This window comes from Cydia splendana, chromosome 2, assembly GCF_910591565.1.
Source record: "Cydia splendana chromosome 2, ilCydSple1.2, whole genome shotgun sequence".
NCBI classification, from domain to species: domain Eukaryota; kingdom Metazoa; phylum Arthropoda; class Insecta; order Lepidoptera; family Tortricidae; genus Cydia; species Cydia splendana.
The window spans coordinates 2473159-2498311 of NC_085961.1; the positions used below are offsets into that span (position 1 = coordinate 2473159).

Genomic DNA, 25153 nt, shown 5'->3' on the forward strand with positions numbered 1-25153 from the left:
GTTACGTCTCTCTCGAGTTAAGAAACGTAAGAAGATAAACACATAAGACAAACATAACAGCTTATATGATAACCGAATTCGATTTTAAGCCATAAAAGAACAGCTCAAAAAAATCTCTTGGTGTCTAATTTTTAGGTACTTTATTTTCATTCTATGATTGATAAGTGACATTTAAAATAAACTTAGGTAGAAATATATCCCATCTCTGAAAATAGCCTACCGATATACAGCCACATATCGCTCCCCTCTTTTCCCGATGTAGCCCACATTATTAATATTCAACATGCGAGAAAATGATTTAGGGCTTGCTACACCATCCAGTTTTTTCTGCTTTCCGTCGCCGTGCGAGGGGAACGAATTGCTTTTGTTTTCGAACCTCTCGAATATGGAGAGTAGAGGTATGGAGATACCTCTTTTATGGGAGAACATTAGCAAAAGTGTCCAGCTGTCAGCTATAAATAATAGTTCCAAATCTCTCTAGACTAGAGCTAGAGTAGCTAAGAACGTAGCCGTTATTGACGGAGTGAAGTGCGCTGTCAATATATATTTTTTTTTTTAACAATTAGTCTAGATAAAGCTGGTCTAGCAAATCTTATCAGTAAAAAAAGGCGCGAAATTCAAATTTGCTATGGGACAATATCCCATCGCGCCTACATTTTTCAAATTTGCCGCCTTTTTCTACTGACAAGATCTGCCTTACCGGCTATATTTTGGCGCCACCTATTTAAGGCTTTTTGACGGACACTTTTTGATACATGGAGATTGTTCTCCTTGCCTCTACCCTCTATACTCTCGAACGCTCCGAAAATGTCACTTGAGGGAAAACACGTCGATATTTTATTTATAGACTCTTCTTCTTGTTTCGGAAAACGTTTTTTTGTGAAATGATTTGCACTAAGTGCCACTAACTTGAAGGTAAAAGGCTGGTACTTTTTTGTTTGATTTTCAATCGTTTTACGGTCTTAATAGAGACTAAAATTAAGTGTAAATAATTTTCGATTCGTTCTTTTATGTTAATTTTAACATATCTATATCATTAATATGTTGAATTATTTAAATATTTCTGATACATATTTCAGGTAATGTAAATGACAAACTTCCTCTGGTGCAAAAGTTTTACACTGCACTTTTTTCTGTTATTTGGACTCAAAATCACGAGCTCTTTCGACCGTAATAGAAGAAAAAAGTATCCTAAGATTTTTATTTCCATTCCATCATAGACATTTTATGACGGTAACGGAATGAAAGGATTTAATTTAAATCTAATTTCACCAAGATGCCAACTTGATACCGTATTGCAGTAACACAGCAGGAGGTGGAGGATGTTGCAAAGTAAAAATATTGTTTCAACTCTAGATGGTTTGACATAATTCATTTTTGGAATCCATCTTGTTTTTTAACCATCTTGGCTCGGTGCCATGGCGGAGATTTTATAGACTGGAATAGTTGAAAACTTAATGAGATTTTTAAGAAGCAGTCTTATGACAAAGCCTTTTTTTATTACATTGTGGAGTTTTCGTTTGTTTAGTTTTATTTACAAAGATAACAGTATAGCTTAAGGCTTAAGGATATATACTTTTATAGTGTAATATTTTAGGATCGTCTGGATTTGTAGGTACTTTTTTTTTCTTAGCCCGTTATAGTATCCAGCTGCTGGGCAAAGGCCTCCCCCCTTGATCTCCACAACTCCCGTTGTTGAGCTTTTTCCGGCCAGTTACTGATGAAGGTGTCTTAACAGTGACAGTCCATTTCCAACGACAGCAGCACTACCATTCATTTTACTATGGAAATTGACAATAACACCGACGCGTTCGTACTAGTAGTGCAGCTGCGGTCAGAAATGGAATGTTACCCTTACCCTTAGTCGTCCCGCCATCTCCGTCTTTGCCTGCCACGTCCGCTTCTTTTGCGGCATCCTTTTGTACACAAGTGATGTAAATTATAAACATATTGGGCTAAATCACCCATGTTTTTTTTAGGTAGGTATTAGTTTTAGTTTCGCATGTAAATTTCTTTTTCGAACATACAATGATATCAGAATGTAGGTAATCATGATGTCATTCAGGCATGCGATGTCATGCATGCTAATGCATTTCGCTCGCACTTATCCGTACATATTTTGAGTGAGTGAGATGTACGATAACTAAATGACATCGACGTACGTTCGAATTGACCTGATAAATCATCATCATCATCATCTCAGCCATAAGACGTCCACTGCTGAACATAGGCCTCCCCCTTGGACCTCCATACGTGCCGGTTGGAAGCGACCCGCATCCAGCGTCTTCCGGCGACCTTAACAAGATCGTCTGTCCATCTTGTGGGTGGACGTCCTACGCTGCGCTTGCTAGTCCGTGGTCTCCACTCGAGCACTTTTCGACCCCATCGGCCATCTTCTCTGCGTGCAATGTGGCCTGCCCATTGCCACTTCAGCTTGCTAATCCGGTGGGCTATGTCGGTGACTTTAGTTCGTCTACGGATCTCCTCATTTCTGATTCGATCACGTAGAGAAACTCCGAGCATAGCCCTCTCCATAGCTCGTTGAGCGACTTTAAGTTTTGAGATGAGGCCGATAGTGAAAGACCACGTTTCGGAGCCGTAAGTCATCACTGGTAACACACATTGATTAAAGACTTTCGTCTTGAGGCACTGAGGTATGTCGGACGAAAAGACATTACGTAGTTTCCCGAACGCTGCCCAACCGAGTTGGATTCGGCGGTTGACCTCTTTCTCGAAGTTGGACCTACCTAATTGGACTACTTGTCCTAGGTAGATGTACGAGTCAACAACTTCGAGTACCGAGTTCCCAACAGAGACTGGGATGGGCACAACATTGGCATTTGACATAAGTTTCGTCTTGTCCATGTTCATTTTCAAGCCCACCCGTTGTGAAACTCGGTTGAGGTCATCGAGCATCATGCTGAGTTCCTCCATCGACTTTGCCATGACTACGATATCGTCGGCAAACCGAAGGTGAGTGATGTATTCGCCGTTGATGTTGATGCCAAGTCCTTCCCATTCCAGGAGCTTGAAGGCGTCTTCCATTACGGCAGTAAACAGTTTCGGAGAGATAACGTCTCCCTGCCTTACGCCTCTTCGCAATGGAATCGCCCTCGTGCTCTGCTCCTGTACTCGGACCGACATGGTGGCGTTACTATACAAACACTTCAACACTTCGATGTACCGATAGTCAATATGGCATCGCTGAAGAGACTCAAGCACCGCCCATTTTTCCACCGAATCGAAGGCTTTCTCATAGTCCACAAACGCTAAGCATAATGGCAAGTTATACTCTTCGGTCTTCTGTATAACTTGCCGCAGCGTATGGATGTGGTATATGGTACTATAGCCTTTTCGGAAACCGGCTTGTTCGGGAGGCTGGAAGTCATCAAGTCTGTGTTCGAGACGGTTCGTGATGACCCTTGAAAACAGCTTATAGACATGGCTCAGAAGCGTGATGGGTCTGTAGTTCTTCAATAGGTTGTTATCACCTTTTTTGAAGAACAGCACCACCTCGCCTCTATTCCATGTTTCAGGCGTTATGCCCTCGGACAAGACGGAATTAAAGAGCTTCTGGAGGACTTTAAGTACCGGTGTTCCACCCGCTCTCAGAAGCTCTGAAGTGATTCCGTCTTTGCCCGGCGCCTTGTTGTTCTTAAGCTGCTTCAGGGCCATCCTAATCTCGTACAGACTGATGTCCGGGATATCTTCGGTATAATGTCGGGACAGCTTGGCTCTTGGATCTCCTACCAAGCTGTCAACGGGCTTTGCGATCGAAGTGTATAACTGTCCATAGAACCTCTCGATCTCACCTAAAACCTCCGCTTTGCTCGACGCTATGCTGCCATCTTCCCGTTTCAGCTTTGTCAGCTGGCTTTGCCCAATAGACTTGTCCTTTGCGAACACTTTGGAGCCTTGGTTTCGCTCAATAGTCTCTTTAATACGGTTAGTATTAAAGAGACGCAGATCATGTCGCAAGGACTTAGATATACGTCTATTGAGCTGCCTATATGACTCCGCGTCATCGGGAGACTGCAACTGTAGCGAGCGTCGTTCAGCCATGAGGTTTAAGGTTTGCTCGGTCAATTTCTGAGGTCTATCTTTACGGCGGGATCTAAAAAACTTAGACCCTACTGTGTGGACAGTTTCCACTAGCCCGTCGTTGATTTCGTCCACTGAAGCCAAGTTCTCTAGGCAAGCAAAGCGGTTAGAGAGCTCGAGTTGAAAGCTTTCGGGGTTTTGAATACCTGATAAATAGTTACATACAAATAAAGAATAGAAAAACATTATCCTGCTTATCGTCAGTCGGTTAAAAATGTACCTAATGATGAAAATCTATTCTTTAGGATTCCGTAGCCAAATGGCAAAAAACGGAACTCTTATGGATTCGTCATGTCTGTCTGTCTGTCTGTCCGTCCGTATGTCAGAGCCACTTTTTTCCGAAACTATATAAGAGCTATACTGTTGAAACTTAGTAAGTGGATGTTTTCTGTGAACCGCATTAAGATTTTCACACAAAAATAGAAAGAAAAAAACAATAAACATAACTTAGAACTGAAACTCAATTTTTTTTTTCGTTAAACCCATTATACGTGTGGGGTATCTATTGATAGGTCTTCAAAAATGATATTGAGGTTTCTAATATCATTTTTTTCTACACTGAATAGTTTGCGCGAGAGACACTTCCAAAGTGGTAAAATGTGTGTGTGTGTGTGTCCCCTGTAACTTCTAAAATAAGAGAATGATAAAAACTAAAAAAATATATGATGTACATTACCATGCAAACTTCCACCGAAAATTGGTTTGAACAAGATCTAGTAAGTAGTTTTTTTTAATACGTCATAAATCGTAAACCGCAATTTTATTATGTTACTTGCTGCTACGGAACCCTTCATGAGCGAGTCCGACTCGCACTTTGCCGCTTTTTATTCTTTACTGTCGTAGCATTACTTATTAGGGAAATTCGGAGATTCCTTGTAACGTCTTTAATAAGGGTTTTGTTTTATTAAAAATAAGATAAAAGAATATTGGTATTTTAATTAGCTTTCCGTCGATCCCTACGGGTATAATTATTATCGTTTGAGATATTTTTCTTGCTAAAATACCGAAATATGTTAAATATTTTATGATATAAAGTAGGTAAGGTTAGGAAGCTGGTTACGATGGAAGGAAGTTGAATAAGAATTCTTTGGTTTTAAGGTACCCTTCGGTTTCAGACTGCACTAGCATTTCTGCTGCAGTAGTATAGTTGCTGTCGACTGCATTGCTGCCGCAAATGTCAAAATTCCGCGTACCTTCAGGGTAAGTAGTAGTGGCACAATAATATTTCGCTGTGTAGGTTATATTAGATGCATATTTTTCTTTGCTTGTACAGTCAAAGAATTTAATAAAAAGTGTATTAATTATTTTGTTTTTGAAGTGAAAACTTCTTTAGCGGCGCTGTGCACTTTTTGTGATGTGGAAAAAATGTTAAACTCGTAACAGGTGTCACGTGACCGTAAGACGTAAGACGGACACGTGACCTGATCGGAAATCTGTTACAATGAGTTTTTATTGATTTAAATGCCATCTAGTGAGTTTCCCTCTAACTGGTACTAATATAAAAACGGTGATGTGCTTAGGGGTTTCAAGTAATGCGACGAAATAACGCTAGATGGCGTTAACCTCAATTATACATACCTAGTGCTGCAGACATTCATTGAGTTTTCACTTCTGCCGGCACTCCCGGAGTGCAACCCGTTGTTTTTTTCTGTTATGATGTTTGTAAACTTATCTTTATATATAATATATCTTTCTATCTAATGTCCTACCCATTTTATAAGTACTTTGTTACAGTGACAATAATGGGGTCCCTAGCGACTTTCATATTGATTGTCACTGTGACAAGATAGGAAATGGGTCGGCAATTAAATTATTTGACTGTAATACTTATTTGTAGACCATATACAACGCTACTAATAGACAGTGGATTCTTTTAAGGTATTAATTTCTTGTGGGTTTTTTTTGTTTGATTTTGATCAAATTTGGCTGATTTATAGAAATCCTCATTATGAGTGCAATAAATACAAAATTTCCTCTTCGCTTGTATTACTTACCTGTATACAACATTACTAATAGAAAGTGGTTTCATTTAATATTTAGTGGTCCTTTTTTTATAGGTAACAATTGTGGACATGAACCACCTAAGTGGGGTAAAATTACTGCTATTGTATAGTTAGCAAAAGCAATAAAAGTAACTACTAAGAACTTCAAAACCAAATGAGAAGACATCAAACTGTTTCTTGTCACATCAAATCAAATATATCAAAGAGGTGTCACCTGAGTCATTTAAAAATCCACTTTGTGTTATGGCTGTTGGTAGTCGGAAAGGCAAACTATTTTACATTAATAGAAAATACTCCTACAACAGGCAATTTACGTTACACAATAAATCTCTAAGCATTATTTTTAATGTACATCAATAGTACATTTAGTGTTTTTACCTATTTTGCCAGTATTGTATAACCTGCTATTTTGTATTTTGTGCAGCATATTTCGATGTAATAAACAATCATACAAACAGTCCAATTCACAATCAGGGTGAAAAATAAATATCCAAGATCTAATTCAGATTTATTTATTCATAACATGAAAGAAATGTAATTTCTCATCATACTTCAATGGAGAAGTTTAGTAATAAATGATATAAAATCTAAAATTACTAAATGTAGGAACTTATACAATACCTAGGAACTCGTAAATAGTACCATAAACGTAAAATTTATCATTTAATTTATTTAAATCCAATATCAAAGCAGAAAAAAGACTTAAACAAACGAAACATCATTTACTGTTTAAAATTACTCATTTTGGTTGATAAAATTCTAAACGTATGTACATTGTGTGGTATAACCATACACCAATAATCTGAGTAGGTAGTTTAGATTTGGATTTCTACCCAACCGTTTAACCAACTGTCTTGTTCTCACACATTTTCTCGTTGTAATTGTTTAGAACAACCCCTTAAATGAGAGGGGTGGCGAGTACATTCTGGAACATAATTGAAATAAAAAAGGTTTATTATGTAAACATTTTGTTGTGTTTTTAAATCCATTTATGCTACCATTACAATGAATTGAGCTGTTGTTACAGAATTAGTTTGAGTTTTTTTGCATAAAAACTGAAATATTTTATAAAGTTGTTAAAAATATTTAATGTTTTAAACTGTTAAGAAAAAAAATACAAGCCTTTGAAAGTAACCAAAGACAGACTAAGTAGGTGACTTGTTTCAACCGCTACCATAGTCAGACGCAATAAAGATATACTTAACTGTAGGTATATATTGTATACGATTTATATTTTATGCCGTTTTTTTTTCGTCGGATTTCGATGAAATTTGTGGATATTATTCTGTACATGTAGTAGCACTGAGTTCCCGATTTTGTACGTAATAAAAATCTTCTACTGAGCTACGAAACCGTTCCTATAGTATTCATAAATATCATAAACCTATTTAAAAAAAAATTACGTTTATTTATAAATATTTCATAAACCTATTTTTTCTTACAAATTAGATTTCGTATTTATTTCACTCAAAGTGAGGACCTCTTAAAACCGACCAAATTTTATCCAAATCTAACGAAAAATAACTTGTCAGCAAAATTTAAATCGGCTCATTAGACACTTTTCTGCGTGATTGTCCAAACTAAAAATGGCAAGAAAAGACAAGAACCATTTTCAAGTCATTCAAACCCGCATCATGGAAGAAACCGTCCAAACTTTCCACCGGGTCCTCTCGGTCGCCGGGATCACCATCTTCGCCAAAAACAACTGGGATTCTAATCTATGGCTCTCTATACAAATCTTTAACGTCATCATCGGTTTCTTGACTATTGTCTTCACCACAGCTTTCGTAGTCGTCAACATGTCTGATATGCTCGTCTGCATCCGAGGCGCTTGCATCTGGACAACTGGTCTTATCATGTTCATCTCTTTCTGTGTCTGTCTCATTTTCCGTAAGCAATTCAGGGAATTCCTCAACGAGATGGGCTTCAAGGACGCCATGTTGGAAATGCCGTTGATTGAATATGTTTTGAAATTAGAACGGGCGGGTCGCTTGAACGAGTTGAAAGGGATGGTGGTTGACTCCCAGGAGAAATTACTTAAACTAACTCGGGTTTTGTTAAAAACTTACGTTTTCAGTGTGTGGGCGTGCGCGACGTTGTACTTGAGCGATTCTGTGTACAGTATGTTTACGAGGAAGGATAATGATTTGAGACTCTTGGGTAAGCTCGTTCATTTTAATTATTTCTACGTGTTACATAATTTATTTCGGTCGAATCCCTTGACGGTTGTCTGCATTAAGAAATTGTTAATTACATTACCAAGAAAATAAGTACCTATGTAATAAAGTAGTATGTAGGTATTTTGTAACGTCGTATTTTTAAAAGAAAACAACATGAGTATAAAATGAAATGAACTAATTATTTTCTAACCATTTTTTAGGGTTCGAGATGTGGGTTCCTTGGAGTCTCGAGAATTTCAACGTTTACTTAATAACTTACTTTTTCAACGCCTACTCTGGATATTTGTGTTGCATAGGTAAGTGTGTTTAATAGCCGATGCAGATGGACTGCAACCCAACTACAATTTGTACGGGAACTGAACGCCGACTGCACGTCAACTGCAAAGTCGGCGTACAGTTCTCATACAAGTTGCAGTCGGGTTGCAGTCTGGCTGTACCGGCCCTTAAACCTGAAAGAAATAAATAAATCATCAGGCCATAAATAAACGTAAGTTTTACGCGATCAAGTCCCGTGTTAGTTTTAAAATAGTGACTAAATTATCACCTAAGGAAAGTTAATAATTAAATTTAATTGCAGCTTACCCAGGCTTCCAACTAACAATAATCCTGCTGGTCGGTCAGACTGTCAGACAGCTGCGGATCCTCACCTTCATCCTGATGCACCTGGACGAGCTGGTTCTGGAGATCACCGGTCAAAGGGACGACAAGTGGCAGGCGTACTGCACGGCCATATTTTCGCAGTGTGTCGACCATTATATTAAGTTAAAGCGGTAAATTAACTTACCTACAATAGTTGTTTAGATTTTGTGTTATTTAATAATGGCGTTATAAATTTTTACCAAGCAGATATCGGTCCTATTGCTCTAACCAATTGAGCTACCGGAGCTTTCCAGAAGTGGGTAAATTATGTATACCATTACTGTACGGATATGATGGTGGTTTTTGTCTACGTGACAGCGTGATAAAACGGTGTCTGTCATTTTCTATCCCACGGTGTTAAAAAGTGACAGTTATTTTATCGCGTGGATAAAGATGGATAAAGCTATCCATAATACGCCGGCTGATCATAAAAAAAGCGTTAGAACACATGAAAATTTCACGATTTTTACACATTTCAACTATAAAATGGGATTTAATTCCTATAGGCTAATAACTCCCGTTTTATAATTAATAATGAAAATTCAATTCTCAGAATGATTTTAATTACCATATTAAAACAAATGAACACAAGTAGGTACCTATTAATAATACAGCCAATCAAAATAGATGCTTGCGTTTGAAAGCTAATTGAAACAGTCACTAATATTGCAAACGTGCTATTTAAATTATAATTTGCAAATTGTGTACCAACATTCCGTACCAATGAAATAACCATTCAGCTCGTGAAACGCATACACTGCATGTAACCAGCAGATTACATTTGCAATACGAATAATCAATGAAATAACATTGAAAGCTGGTGATTATGTTAATTAAATACTCATAAATTTTTATGTTACGTACCTATTTAACTGCTGAATAAAGGATGACTCCCGTAAGAACGGGCCGTGTCCGGGCAGGAGCTTCCGACGGCGACGCATCGTTATCTATGGAAAGCATCACGTGATCGCCTGTCATGTCATAGAAAGTAAGCTCCGGAAGCTAACGTGAGTCATCCTTAAAGGTATTGTTCGGATTTAGACTGCATCGGCATTACTCTATTGCAGAGTGATATTACTACCAAGTCTTCCAACTAAGTACATTGCTGCTGCAAATGTCAAAAATACGGGCAGCAACATCGATTTTGACATTTCTGGCAGCAATGCAGTCGGCACTAACTTGTGTATGTAGTCATAATCTGAACCTTTAGAGAGTACCTTTAGAGTGCAAATTGCAGCAGCTTAGTAACTTTGTCGGAAATTTAACAATTATATAATAGGCTATTTAATCAATTGACAACGATAGGTTTTAAGTTACGACTTGTTTTTAGGGTTCCGTACCCAAAGGGTAAAACGGGACCCTATTACTAAGACTCCGCTGTCCGTCCGTCCGTCCGTCTGTCACCAGGCTGTATCTCACGAACCGTCATAGCTAGACAGTTGAAATTTTCACAGATGATGTATTTATGTTGCCGCTATAACAAAAAATACTAAAACCAGAATAAAATAAAGATTTAAGTGGGGCTCCCATACAAAAAGTACAGTACTTGGCCGTTGGACCGTTTTTATAGATAATGGTACGGAACCCTTCGTGTGCGAGTCCGACTCGCACTTGGCCGGTTTCTTTTTCTTTTTGCCGCCCCAAAAATTTTCATAGTCTCCACTACTTACACACGACTATAGTATTTTATTTTTATTTATACACAAAGTAATAATACAGGGTCATTTTTGGACCGCTAGCCATATTGTGCGAGGTGATTAGGTAGGCCATATTGAACAACTTTTTTGGGACCAACTCCGAAATCACAAAATTTTTTTTGGCCGTTTCATACATTTTGGTCGAGTGGATGTCGACGTTTTCTATGGCCAAATTTTTTTTTGGGATTTCGTGGTTGGTGACTTGGTCCCATAGAAAAAGTTAGTCAGTATGGCCTACCTAATCACCTCGCAAAATATGGCTAACGGTCCAAAAATGACCCTGTATAACAACAAAGCTTGCATCCATTTTTCAGTTTCAGCAACAAACTGAATGTGATCTGCCGCCCGTTTTACTTGGCCCTAATCCTCGACGCCATCATGCTGGTGTGTGTATGCTCTGTGAAGATTGCCATCTCCGTGAGTAAACAGCTTTCAATGGAATGTAATGTCAATGGGGTCGCGATGCCGCGGCTGATATAGGCCTACAAAGAGGAAGTTAAGGTTGATAAATATTAAAATTACAAAAAACTATCATACTTATACTTGCTATACCCGAACTGAAATAAAACGGTTTGGGGTATTAGGTGTAATGTTGAAATTATCTTACGTCATTATTATATCTTTTAAGTTATAAGTAATTCAATTTTAACTTACATTGCATTAATTTTTTTTTAGTAAAATAGTCCAATAAAATATGAGAATGAATATTTCGAGATGTTATATATCTAAACCTCTCTATAGGTATTTATATCAAAATAGACCTGGCAGAGGCTCAAAATAGATCTAAAATGCGTAAGTTTTGTATAAATCTAAATATCAAAATTTAGCTAGTTTAAAATTTCAACACTACAGAATCCATATATCATAAAAATTCTGTGACAAATTTCTCATTCCGACAGTATCTCAAGTTGCATTTTGCAAGTAAAAAACATGTTCTATAAAGCACTAGGGCGCCAAAGAACTCACTTGTCATTCCAAACGCACGAGTGAATTAGAAACCCAGTATAAGTGCCATCTCTGATTACACATACCTATTACGGAATTGGAGGTCACAATACACTGGCTCGCAGAGTTCAAACTCTCTGGCGGTTCAGTAAATTCTGGAAGCGTATTCAGATTTTGAAAATACTATACTGATTTGATATTATCTAATTGAAACGTTCCTTGACAAGTTTAGTAACAGCCTTCGAAATATTCATCAAATAATTTTTGGCCGTTTTATAGGTAGTAAGTAATAGTACATTACAATACAAGTGCGAAAAGTAGGAAGTTCGCAACGTGTGGCAATAGATTAAAACACGACCGAAGGGAATGAACGCGAGTTGCGAATTACCTTTTCGCACGAGTATTGTACAATGTTTTACAGTACACAATCCCTTTAAATTTTCGACATATTCACGTATTGTGCCAATTACCGCACTAGGGCGCTAAAGTAGGACCATTTATGTTCTGTATAAGTACTTTTGTACTTTGTGCAACCAGTGCTTCAAATCAAATCAAATCTATTTTGTTTGATCTGAATCCGCCTCCAAACTTATCTTGATGCGTGCAATTCCTCTCCAGAATAAAACGTCTCCAGAAACGATGAAATACTACGTGCACGAGTTCTGCTTCATCATGGTTGTGCTTATGTTTTGCGCACTTGGACAACAGGTTGAGAACGAAGTAAGTAAAGGCATGCAAAAGAAGTATTTCCTCCATTTATATGAACATTCGAGGCTAGATATAGATTTTAATTTCTTAGGAAACAGTCCAAAGAACTTCGGACTAGAATAAACCTTTTGAAGTGCATAGCGATGCCAGCAGCTGTGGTATAGGTGCCGTGTTAAAGCAAATCGTCGATGGTTGGGAGCAACCGATCGGGTACATTACATGTATATGTCGGCGGCAGATCGTAAAACCGGGCATATCGAGATATTCCTAGGCATATCATGAAACGCCGCCATTTCATGATCTGACTAAGATTTGCCCAGGCATATCACGATCTGCCTTATAAAAGAGGCGGCAAATCGATCAGAGCAATGCATTCCTTGATATTCCTAGCTTCATACCGGGCGCATAGTAATATAATTAAATTTTTTGCCACTGGTGGCGCTGCATTCTATGTGGCGTTTTGAGCAGCATGCGTAGGTAGGTCCTACTCCTACCTGCTGCTATTAAAATATTTTTATTTTAATAAAATTCGTACGCTGCCCAAAAACGTACTATAACTACTAGAGTCAGACCGTGAAAAGTCTGCAGCGATTTTGATAGCCCACGCAGTGCAAGTGTCATTTTAAACGTCAAACTTCTATGAAATTATGACGTATAAATAACACTTACACTGCGAGGGCTATCAAATCCGCTGCAGACTTTTCTTGGTGCGACTCTATACGTAGTCTGTCAAGCCATTTCAATGGTTTTCATTTGCTAAAATTTAGGACACCCTACTTATTCGATATGCCTAAATTTAATGTTGAGGTCTGCACGATGTGGCTGGTGGTCGCTAGGCAAATCATGAAATGCCGGCGTTTCATGATCTGGATCTGCACGATATGGCTGGTGTTCGCTAGGCAGATCATGAAATGCCGGCGTTTCATGATCTGCCTAGGAAAATCACCCCGTGAGGTTTGCACGATATGGCTGGTGTTCGCTGGGCAGATCATGAAATGCCGGCGTTTCATGATCTGCCTAGGAATATCACCCCTTGAGGTTTCCACAATATGGCTGGTGTTCGCTAGGCAGATCATGATATGCCGGCGTTTCATGATATGCCTAAACGTAGCCAGGCAAATCGTCAAACGTTGAGGTTTGAACGATATGGCTGGTAGTTGTTAGTCAGATCATGAAATGGCGGCGTTTCATGATATGCCTAGGAATATCTCGAAATGCCCGATTTTACGATCTGCCGCCGACATATACATTTGTATTGAAATAATGCTCCGTGCTAAGCATATAGCCCGTCGTGTGCGTCAATGTCGTTGATATACTTAAGAATTGGTTTAGAATCTGAGCCCGCACCCACCAGATTAAAAAGAAATTGCGAAAGAGATTCCTGAGAAATTGAAATACTGTTATGATACCAGGTACAGTTGAGAATAATTGTTCATTTAATTAATACGAATACCTTTTTTCGTAAATAATAAACTCATAGCACAAAAGCTGAGACAAATAATATATTTGTTGTAATTGTTTTCTCAAACATTACTCGAATATAAATATAACATGACCAATTTTTTTTTGAAAATGTAAAGTTAACATTATTAACTCGACTAATATTATACATAAAATTACGATATTTTTCTTTTAGGTAGTTTCAGTTTGCAATAAAAATGGTCAGGTGTGAGTATAATTGGCAAAGAAGTGATCTCTTTTTCAATTCTTATTGTTATCGGATTTTGCTTATAGGTGCTTTAAATATAAATAATTTATTATTATGTCAACTAAATGTAAATAGGTAAACTTTTAATAATACTATCAACAATAGAAGCTTATCACAAAAAATTAGTCAATATCATTGATTTGTTTTTTTTTTGTTTTTTTTTCAGTGCGCCAGGATAGAGACAGCAGTAACAGAAAACTGGTACATCTACGACAGGACCCACAAGGTCCATGTGCGCATTTTCAAAATGGCGTTGAGCCAACGAATGCCTATTTACATATTTGGGACCATCACTTTGTCAGCACCTACTTTTACCTGGGTACCTACTTTTAGCTTTTTCCTAATACTCGGATTGTTTTACCACAGATAAACCAATAACTTTAAGTTTTTTTTATATAGTTTATGGGTTCCGCGTGACTTTTGTCTGTGGGAAAATAAATTTATATTCATAGATAATCGTACGAAGTGGAACTTCTTATAACATAAAAAAATAATTCATGTCTGTACCTGAAATAGACAGTATAAAAATATATCAATTAATTATGATTTTTTTTTTCAGTTTTTAAAAACCGGAATGTCATTCTTCACTCTAGTTATGTCAGTGTTGGATGAAAACTAGAAGATTTTTATGTAAATTAAATTTATATGACATAGGTATACCTAGGTAATTACTATATTAGAACTCATTAAAATGATTAAAAAATACCTATTTTTTTTATTGACGCACGATTTAAATATTTGAAAAATCTCCGTGAATCACTGCTATCAAAATGTTGTGTATACGGCACTCTTACTTACCGGACGAGTGTATGAAAACGGTGGTGGTGCCAATAATCAAAAATAAAACCGGTGACTATTCGGATAGTTCCAACTATAGGCCCATATCACTAGCTACTACCATTGCCAAGGTACTGGACGGTCTGCTTGATCGACAGCTTAGTAAATATGTTAAATTGCATGATGCTCAGTTTGGTTTTCAGCCTGGGCTGTCGACTGATGCAGCTATTTTAAGTCTCAAGCATTCTATCCGGTACTATACTGAGAGAAAAACATCAGTATACGCGTGTTTCTTGGACTTATCTAAAGCTTTTGATATGGTGTCCTATGAGCTTCTGTGGCATAAACTAAGATCAGAAACAAACCTGCCAGATGAAGTGATCGGTATTTTTGATTATTGGTACAAGAACCAGGTGAATGTCGTAAGATGGGCAGATGCATTATCGGAGGAGTACAGTTTGAAGTGTGGAGTGAGGCAGGGTGGATTATCATCTCCTCGACTCTTCAATCTGTATGTGAACGCTTTGATAGGGGATCTCAGCAGCACCAGGGTTGGCTGTTGTGTGGCAGGTAAAATGGTGAACAATATTAGCTATGCCGACGATATGGTGCTGTTGGGGCCCTCTGCGTGTGCAGTTAGTAGGCTGCTTGGCAAATGTGAGAGGTACGCGGTGGCTCATGGACTTAAGTACAACACGACGAAGAGTGAGGTACTCGTATTTCAGTCGCGCGGTTTTAAAGTGGATAGGGTCCCGAATATTATGTTGAATGGAGTACCACTAAAAAGAACCGCTAAATTTAAGTACTTGGGTCACTGGGTCACGGAGTGTCTCTCGGATGACCTGGACATTGAGAGGGAGCGTAGGGCGCTGGCTGTTCGGGGGAATATGTTGGCCCGCAGGTTTGCGCGATGCAGTAATGAAGTTAAAATTACTTTGTTTAAGGCGTTTTGCCAGTCTTTTTATTCGTGCTGCCTGTGGGTGAACTATACTCAGCGGGCAGTCAGTGCCTTAAGGGTGCAATATAATAACACGCTCAGGATGCTGTTGGGACTGCCCAGGTGCTGCAGCGCATCGGGCATGTTTGCGGAAATGCGAGTAGACGGCTTCCATGCCATTGTTCGAAAGCGGGTCGCCTCCATCATGCGCCGTGTGCGTGGGAGTAACAACGGCATTCTGAGTGTGATCGCTAGCTGTTTGGACTCCCCCATAGCGAGACACTGGAATAGTTTGCATGTAAATAATTGACTGAATTTTAACTATTATTATTATTTATTTTGTGTTTGTAATTCCAAAATGTACCTTTTATTTTTTGTGTAAGACTGAATACTTTAATTTTTAATTTTATTATTTTAATCATTTTTAAGTGTACCTATTTATTGTTTTATTATTGTGTACGTAATTTTAATTATTTTAATTTAATATGGATCATCTGTTATCTGCAATAAATAATTGAATATGAATAAAAATATTTATTTACCTGCTATTCTTTTCAATGTTCGAAAATAAAGCTGCAAGTATTAATTAGGAAAAGCTAAAACGCAGTTGTAAAATATTTACAATTCACTTATCATTCCAAATTGTATGGTAATAAGGAACTACGACTGTATGCACAAATATTTAGCCATAGCCTTCTTAAAATTCATTATCTAAATCACCCAGCTACTGAGCTTGGGCCTCCCTACATACACGTAATACTCTTGAAACAAGCCACTCATCCTTAAAAATGGCCCCAATAACTCATAAAACGAAAACAACATTCAATACATTAAGCGTGTTGCAATATTCCCGCTTATCCACGATAAATAAATTCGCCTAATAAAGATTTATTCAAGTTCCAAGATAATATTTATGAGGCAACTCCATTAACAGAATCGGACCCATTAACTAGGAAAATAATCCTCTAAGCCACTGAAAGGATAAGTTGTTTCTTGCTGAATAGCAAGGTGTAGTAGGGCTGATGGTCGCCTTTTTATCATCTGTCACCATGCCTGTCACGTTCTAACAAGTATGTAAGTGCGAAAGTGACGCATGACATGACAGGTGATAAAAATGCGACCATGATATCCATATACCTACTCTAACAAGAAAATGCAATAGATAATATTGTTAGTTAGACCAAGAAAAGTCTGCAGAGATTTTGATAGCACACGCAGTGCAAGTGTTATTTTAAACGTCAAACGTCTATGAAATTTTGACGTATAAATACAGTGCAAGTGTTATTTTAAATGTCAAACTTCTATGAAATATATACTGTATTTGTATTATGACGTACATATAAATAACACTTGCACTGCGTGTGCTGTCAAAACCTGTGAAGACTTTTCTTGGTCTAACTCTAGTTAGACGAAACCATACAATATAATTACTTATTCATTTAATCAGGTCATACCTTTATAGGAGTCTCACTGATCTACCTAATGCTACTTTTATAAACTTCTGAAAATGTTAGAAAGCGGAATTTTTGGTGCACATTTAAGAAATTAAACTTAATCTTAGGTTAGGTACATGATTTTATTCTGAAATAATGCGATTTTGTACAGGGTGTAGTACCTACATGGAAAAATAGGTAAGTATAATCCATAGACTAGGAATCCTCTAGACGGAGTTTAGAGCAATTATTTCATGCAACCGATGCTGCCAAAAATGCGGGGGTGCGCGGGATGAGGTTAGCGAGATCCCGTGCCGTGATTGGTCCTTTCAAACGACGAACGAGTTCACGGACGTCACACAAAGACACTTTCGACTCGATTATTATATTATTATATATTATAATCTTTTTAACGATGTTTATCAAAAAATCATCTATATGCCAAGTTTCATCGAAATCCTTTCAGCTGTGTTGCGTTATTGAAGAACAACGGCTCATGGAAGCTTGGTGTTCGCTTGGCAACTAATTCCAAGAATTGGCTTAGGTAGGCACTAGATTTTACGAAAGCGACCATCATTCGATTTTCCAACCCAGAGGGAAAACTAGGCCTTATTGGAATTAGTCCGGTTTCCTAACAATATTTCCTTTCACCGAAAACCGACTGGTAAATATTAAATGATAACCAAACCATGCCAATATCCAAATATCCAGAGTAAATATCTAGAAATGCAATTAAGTCCTGCGTTCGAATCTAGAAAAATGTTGATTTAATTTTATTGATGCAATAAAATTATATGAAACAACGTTGTCGACAGATATTTATGTATTCTGGCACTCGAAATTGTTAGTTGAAGATATTATACGGAGCCTTCACAACGCCCCACAGTACCTACCTACATTTTTTATTGCAATCTGAACAGTAAAAGTGACGGTAAATCTATTCTCTGTATACGACTATACGTTCTATAAGTAACTACTTTTGTAGACTTCGTGATCCTTAAGAGGAAACATTCATCATCATCATCATCATATCAGCCAGAGGACGCCCACTGCTAGCTAGACATAGGCCTCCCCCAGAGTGCCACAATGATCGGTTTGAAGGAATAGGAATAGTCGGTCGGTCCGGTCGAAGAGGAAACATTATTGGTAATTTTTCCATACAAACATTCTCGACATTTTCCTCTCTGGATTTTGGTCCTAGATTAATAGTACATTTCGATGCTAGTGCGGAAGGTATGTCATTACTTCACGAGTACCGAGATATCTTGCCACGAGCCGCAGGCGAGTGGGAAGACTCGGGACGAGTGAAGAATGACATTTCCGCACGTGTATCGAACGACGTTTTTTAATACAGTTGCGAAAAAATAAGTAAAACATTGTTAATCGTACACTAAACAAAAGTTAACAGTGACAGCTCGCTTAGACGTCGTCTTTAAGTATATTATATCTATGGGCGTTTGGCAGCTATTCCGTTCCATTCAGACAACTTATTAAGAACGGAATTTTCAATATTCAATATTAAAAAATAAACGTGTTATAATGATGAAGAGGTAAGTATTAAAATATGAAAGATGTATATTTTTCATATTCTTACATTAACAGTAGGTTTTTATGCTGATTACGACGTGTAAAGGAAACTAATATTAACACTCATCAATAAGTAGTCGTGAACTGGAACAAGTATAAATTTAAAAAAATTGGAAAAGTAAAAAGCACTAGTTCGAGATAACCAACTTTCCGCACGCTAAACAGCTACGTAATGTAGCACTTTTTGAGCAACTGTATTAAAAAATATTTTTATATGAGTTCAATGTTACAAGTCCCTGTCTCTGTACGTTTTGGTTTTTTGATATTCTTGTTTTTATAAGAACTAGGTTACTTCAAACAACGCTAAAACGGCGAAATAAATGCGCCGTAAACAGACGCCTAGCATACAAATTGGAAACCATATTTTTTCACTAGCTGGGTCAAACACAAAACTGCAGTTTTGTGGTCAACACATGTGTTGACATCTTTCCTGTAGACATACCCAAAAGTTAAGGGCTATAAAGATACTTTTTCTTATTGAACCCTTATGTGGATAAGGGTTAGGTAAATAAGAAAATTAAACTTTATAGACCTTAACTTTTGGGTATGTCAGAGTATGCGGAACAGAAAGGAAAGACGTGTTTGTTTGACCCAGCTGTGAAATAATATAAATTTTCTGGAGCAAATGAGACAAAATATCAACAGAAAATTAAATATTGTATGTAAACACTTGGCAGAGACGAGATAATTTCGTACAAAAACACGATATTTGTTTTCAAACAAATCAGTAACTAGGCAGTAAACAAAATACTTCACCCAGTAAATGTAACATGAGTACCTACTCGTAACAACGTTATTTTAGGTGCTCACAATTCGTTGAAAATAAAACAAACAAAAGGTAAGTATTTAACCCTGTATAAGGCATAAGGGTGTCAAAAATTATGCAAAATTGAACCGTGTCACTTTGAAATAAAGTTCAAAACCAGGCGGGAAATATATTCCCTCTGCCTTATAAAGGCTTATAGGTCCAACCAACGCAATTATCCTTTTTAACGTGATACCATTTCAAATTGGGTTAATAAGGCGGTTCTCTTAATGTACAATGTACTTATTATTATTATTTGTATCTCCTTGGATTTCACGGGCCTATAAATCCCGGTCTTTTGTTTTTCCTTTAAGTATTTTAAACATTGTAATCAAATCACAAACTGAAGGTAACCAAATTGTAAAGGTGTTGTTGCAACTCTGTATACGTCCTATTTATTTTTTTACGGTTTTGTTTTATTCTCCGGACATAACACAAAGAAATATGTGTTCAGGCGACAATTTATAAGTAAGGTCACTGTGGGCAAGTCCGTCTACAAGGCAAGTCCGTCAACACGTTATAACTTTTGAATTTGAAGGCGTATGCGACTTTGGAGTCCAGTCGATTAACCAGTTTTTCGCGCTAGTTCCGTCACTGTAAAACAGATGGCGCTGTGACAACCAACTTCAGAGCAATCCGCCTCAACAAGTCATTTCGTGTTTTGAACTCGAAGTCATAGTGCGACAACCGTTCGAAAAAAAATTTTTTTAAATAGTTTTTGAAAAGATTGTGCATCCGAAAGTAACTACGTAGGTAGCATAAGAACCAATTGTCTTTATTCTATTTTTAAAATATCAGAAATTAGCTTAGTTTTGTAATTATATGTTCCACAATTTATCATATTAAAATTTGACTAAGTTGGAAAGTCCGTCTATTATGTTCAAGGCAAGTCCGTCATATGCCGGACTTTCGTTAAATCAGAGATTACCAACTGTTTTTGCGACTTTAATATTATAACCATTTGATAAGGTATCAAAAAATCCTCCTGACTTTGCGCATGATGTTACTTTATTAAATTTTGATCACAGTAAATTAAAAGAAACGATTAAAATTAATTTTAAAATTACTATTGATCTTTTATTTCGGAAATCAAAAAAATAATTATGTTTAAATATTTGCCAAAAAAGGTTTACCACCCCATCTTGGTAGTATATGCCGGACTTGCCTTTGTTTTAGAAAAATGGTGTTTATTTCGAATCTGAACCGTATATTGACAAGTTTAAAATACACTTTTCATTGTCTCGATCCGTTCTTTTTAGGAATTTGACTACGAACATATACACACCCATAGATTGGCTGATATCATAACTAGACGGACTTCCCTTAAACTGCACGGGAAGTCCGTCTACTCGCCGAATTTTAAAAAATGTCATTGTTTTTGCTTAATTTATGCTTGAAATGATCTGTCACTAAGGCTAAACTATTAATTATTAAATTCTTCATCGTATGCGATTACAAGCAGTAACATAGGTGAATAATTAACGGAGCTAGATCACTCCAAAGTCAAAAAAAAATAAAGTATGCCGGACTTCGCCACAGTGACCTTATTTGTGTTTCCCCTATTCGCAGTATCCGCCTGTAACGCCTTATTGTCGACAACCCTTTATTTATTGACCAATGACTTCACTAACTTGCTATTATTTTAAAGTTTAATGTTGTATAATAAGTAGGTACTTACCTAAAGGGTATAGGTAATACATATAATATATGATAACATATGTAGAAGGTGACTGGTGGAAAGCTAAATAACTTTTCAGCAATTTATACTGATTTCTCACCGTAAAATTGTAAACACTCGTCAGTTTATAATCTCGCTAGTTAAATTATAAACTGACGGTAGGGAGATTACAATCTAACCTAACCTAACCTACGTTAGATTATAAACTAACGGGTTCACAATCTTACGGTGTCATATAGGAAAGTAAAAGTGACAATCTAGAGCGTCTCATGTGCAGGACCCAGGGCAGGAACTTTCTGCCTCGCTACTGGGGGCTTACCGCGAATACCGAAATTCGCAAATTGCGGAGATCTTTCTCTTTTACTCCAATGAAGGCGTAATAAGAGTGACAGAGAAAGATGCCCGCAACTTGCAAACTTCGATTTTCGCGATTATAGCTCTGTTTCTGCTAAAATGTAGAATGAACTGTCGCCCGCGCTATTTCCAGACCGATACGACCTTCAAACCTTTATGAAACCCCTCTGATGTTGCAAAAAAAAAGGTGTCCATGGGCGACGATAGTTGCTTACCATCAGACGTTTCGTCTGCTCTTTTCCGTCTTGATGACACGAAAAAAATTAAGGAAACTAAAAACAAACAACTACAATTTATACCTAGTACAATCGAGCTGATCTCCTAGTAATGTTAAATGAATCAAAATGTTAAAAGTCCGAATGTGGTCGACGTGTCGCCACACTGTTTGGCAGTCGCGTCTCACGGCCCAATTCGAACAATGCTTATAAGATGTCACAGCGACACGATACCGATCTGTCAATGTCAAAAGTGACATTTCTTCAACCATAAACTTCAGTTTTGACACTGACAGATCGGTATAGTATCGCTGGGACATATTATAAACATTGTCCGAATTGGGCCAGCACTTACATCCGCACTGCAATGCTGAAATATGAAAATTGAATCTTGTTAGCAGTGATTTTGGGTCGACTTAGATCACCGTCTCGCTGTCGCCGAACTTGGCTTGCGATAATTTAGTTACAGACCATATTTGAATGGCTAATTTTGTGGTTAAAGTTTAATGGAAGATATTTAAGATCAGTTTTAACGATAGTCTTTAGACTAACTTGTCCAGCCATACCTTTTAAGAATAGGGGGAAGACGAAACTGCGTAGGGAGCGCCACTACCACAATCCATCACAATCTGGGGGTCCGAAGATATATTCGCTGGTTTCCGCTGAGTTCAGTGATTCAAATGTTGAAACCAGCGGATATATCTTCGGACCAGTGTACGGATACTGTGAGTGTTGCGTGTCGTGCCGTGGACAATAAACATTAAACTTTAACGGGTAGCTGCAATTTCTGTCTACCACGAACATTTTTATAAACTAATTTCGGGTAGTTCAGTGTTGTTTTATATATATCTCCGTACATTTGCTGGGACCATGGTATAATAATATACTCCGCCTGGTACTCTATTCCGAGATTCGCGTATGACCTAACTGACACGGGCCTACGTCATCATGCTGTTTACAGGTTCTCAAACTTTAAAATGTGGGAGAATTTTAACCAACGGTGAAAATTATTTTAACGGCATTAAGTTTAAGTTCTTCATGTAGAAACATAGTAAAATAAAACAAATCTAATGTGTTAAATTAAACTTTATTTATCTATACAAGACAAACGTTTGAAAAACTAATTCACAGTTACACATTAATTACCAAGCTTACGACGTGAAAAGTTTGGAAAACACTGCGACTGCTGACACTGAGCGAGAAGGAAATAATAATTAACACGCGTTCGACAAGGATGACGGACAGGGCATGAAGTTATCTAGATCCGAATTGTCAAATGTGACAGCGCTATTCTGTGTTGCCAGTAATGTAAACAGAATTACCCGAACGTCTGAAATTTCTGTCGTGAATCGGAAGATATTGCTAACGAATAATTAAAAATGACGTGTTATTGTAAAATTTGAGATAAAATACATATAAATGAAAATTATAAAATTATAAAGAAATATTTTAACTTGTTAACCATAGGTATAATGTACCCATGTAACATGTTATGTTGAAATAAAGTGGCAATGTTATTGTGACGTAGGCCCGTGTCACTCTGGGAATAGAAGACCATGTTTTATTAGACCATGGCTGGGACGTCAGTCTTTCCGTGACCACAGCTGGTGCAACTCAGCTGTCAGAGTGAAGCGTCGGAATTTAAGGTAAAAATAATGAAAGTATATCGGTATAATATGTGTATAAAACGCGAGAGTTTAGAGTGTTATAATAGCACTTATAGTATACACCGGCACCTATACTCACTATCACATGTCACATACACTTGATACACTGTACGATTTGACACCAAGTATCGGTCTTTTGTCTCGCGGGACCTGCATTGTGCGAGAAGGACTCTTCTTAACAAGCACAGAGTACCCCTGGACAGAGTGTTTAGTTTCTTTGTTTAGTCAATTGATGTTGAAATTAAAAGCATTAGGATTGTATAAAAGTTTTTAGTAGTATTAAAAATATAATAGTACCTACCTATACCTAAGCACAACTCGTGAAAGAATGTATTGGATCCCATACATTTCCAGACTATTCTCTTTCCGCACACTCTGTCTGTGAATATGTGTTGTTGTTATAGCGTAATAAAAACGTCGACATCGATTTACCTAATAATTACATCCAAATTATAGGAATTTCATTAAAACTAACTTCTAGCATCAGTCGAGATGACGTTTTGACGAGTGTTTGATAAAATGCTGCAATGGCGGTAGTAACTTTGCAGTGCCTGAACACATCATATTTTGAGAGCTTATTGTATTGTGTCTATAGTTGAAGCAATTTAAGTAACAGTACGTAATGGGCATTAAAAACACTCTTGTGATGTTTTTATTAATCAATAATTTTATAAACCCACACTCGTATTTTTGTTTTATTTTATTGATAAAAATGTTTACATGACATTACAGTTAAACAGCGTCACGAAACTTAGACTAAAAGCAATAACAATACTTAACACAAACAACAATTATAAGAACAATAATAGCACATTACATTAGCATAGATATAGACAAATTATATTGGAACAGTTGAGCACCTAGCATCCATCGCCTCACAGAATCTCAAGCATTTTAATGCCATTCATTATGTAGCAGTCAAAAAACTTCTACTAAATGTAAAAGACTGGTATGCCAGTCACGTACTCTGGTACTCTGGTGGTTTGGTACTCTGTTCACGAGTATAACCCGTCAACAAGTACAATATCGACGCCGCGGCGCTGACGACTTCGTGTCGTGCAATCAACACGAATTTATTCCCTGGCGAACGAATCAGGCAATAGTGCTGCGCTGTGGAAATATCACGAATCCGGGAATTACCTAGCATATTTCCGGAATATTTTTTTCTTTATAGTAATATTATTCTCTATTTTTAGGGTTCCGTACCCAAAGGGAAAAACGGGACCCTAATAATAAGACTCCAATGTCCGTCTGTCTGTCCATCTTTCTGTCACCAGGCTGTATCTCATAAAGCTAAACAGTTGAAATTTAGCCTTTTTAATTTAGTTGCCGTTATAACAATAAATACTAAAAACAGAATAAAATAAATATTTGAGTGGGGCACCTATACAACAAACGTAATTTTCTTGCCGTTTTTTGCGTAATGGTACGTAACCCTTCGTGCGCGAGTCCGACTCACATTTGGCCGGTTTTTAGTCAACACCCATCCATCCATAAAATCCATCGTTGCTATTTGTAAAGTCCAGCTATCACTTTACTCAAACGTACTACCGAACAACGTCTTGCTCTACAAACACACTTTTGACATTGACGAAATCGTCAGAAATTTGATGGAAACCATTTTTTTATTAAAAGGAGGAATGAATGCGAATATGTTGTAATGATTTTATTTTCGTGTTGTTTTGTATCTGATGTGTCGTGTGCTTGTGAACATTCGCA

General features: G+C 37.3%; 1 protein-coding gene and 1 long non-coding RNA gene across 2 annotated transcripts in view; one reads left to right on the plus strand and one right to left on the minus strand.

Moving 5' to 3' along the window:
• Positions 1–18737, minus strand: part of LOC134801892 (uncharacterized) — an 87113-nt gene extending 68376 nt beyond the window's left edge. Inside the window, exons 1-2 of the long non-coding RNA XR_010145726.1 lie at positions 18723–18737; positions 4793–4935 (exon numbers count right to left, since the gene is read on the minus strand). This is a non-coding gene — a long non-coding RNA (uncharacterized LOC134801892). The remainder of the gene's footprint in view (positions 1–4792; positions 4936–18722) is intronic.
• Positions 7719–14646, plus strand: LOC134801737 (odorant receptor 4-like). The gene is made up of 7 exons (XM_063774336.1): positions 7719–8264; positions 8485–8580; positions 8862–9054; positions 10935–11037; positions 12184–12285; positions 14148–14300; positions 14541–14646. The coding sequence occupies exons 1-7, from the start codon at positions 7739–7741 to the stop codon at positions 14598–14600; spliced, it is 1233 nt and encodes a 410-aa protein (XP_063630406.1). The 5' UTR covers positions 7719–7738; the 3' UTR covers positions 14601–14646.
• Positions 18738–25153: the final 6416 nt, after the last annotated feature.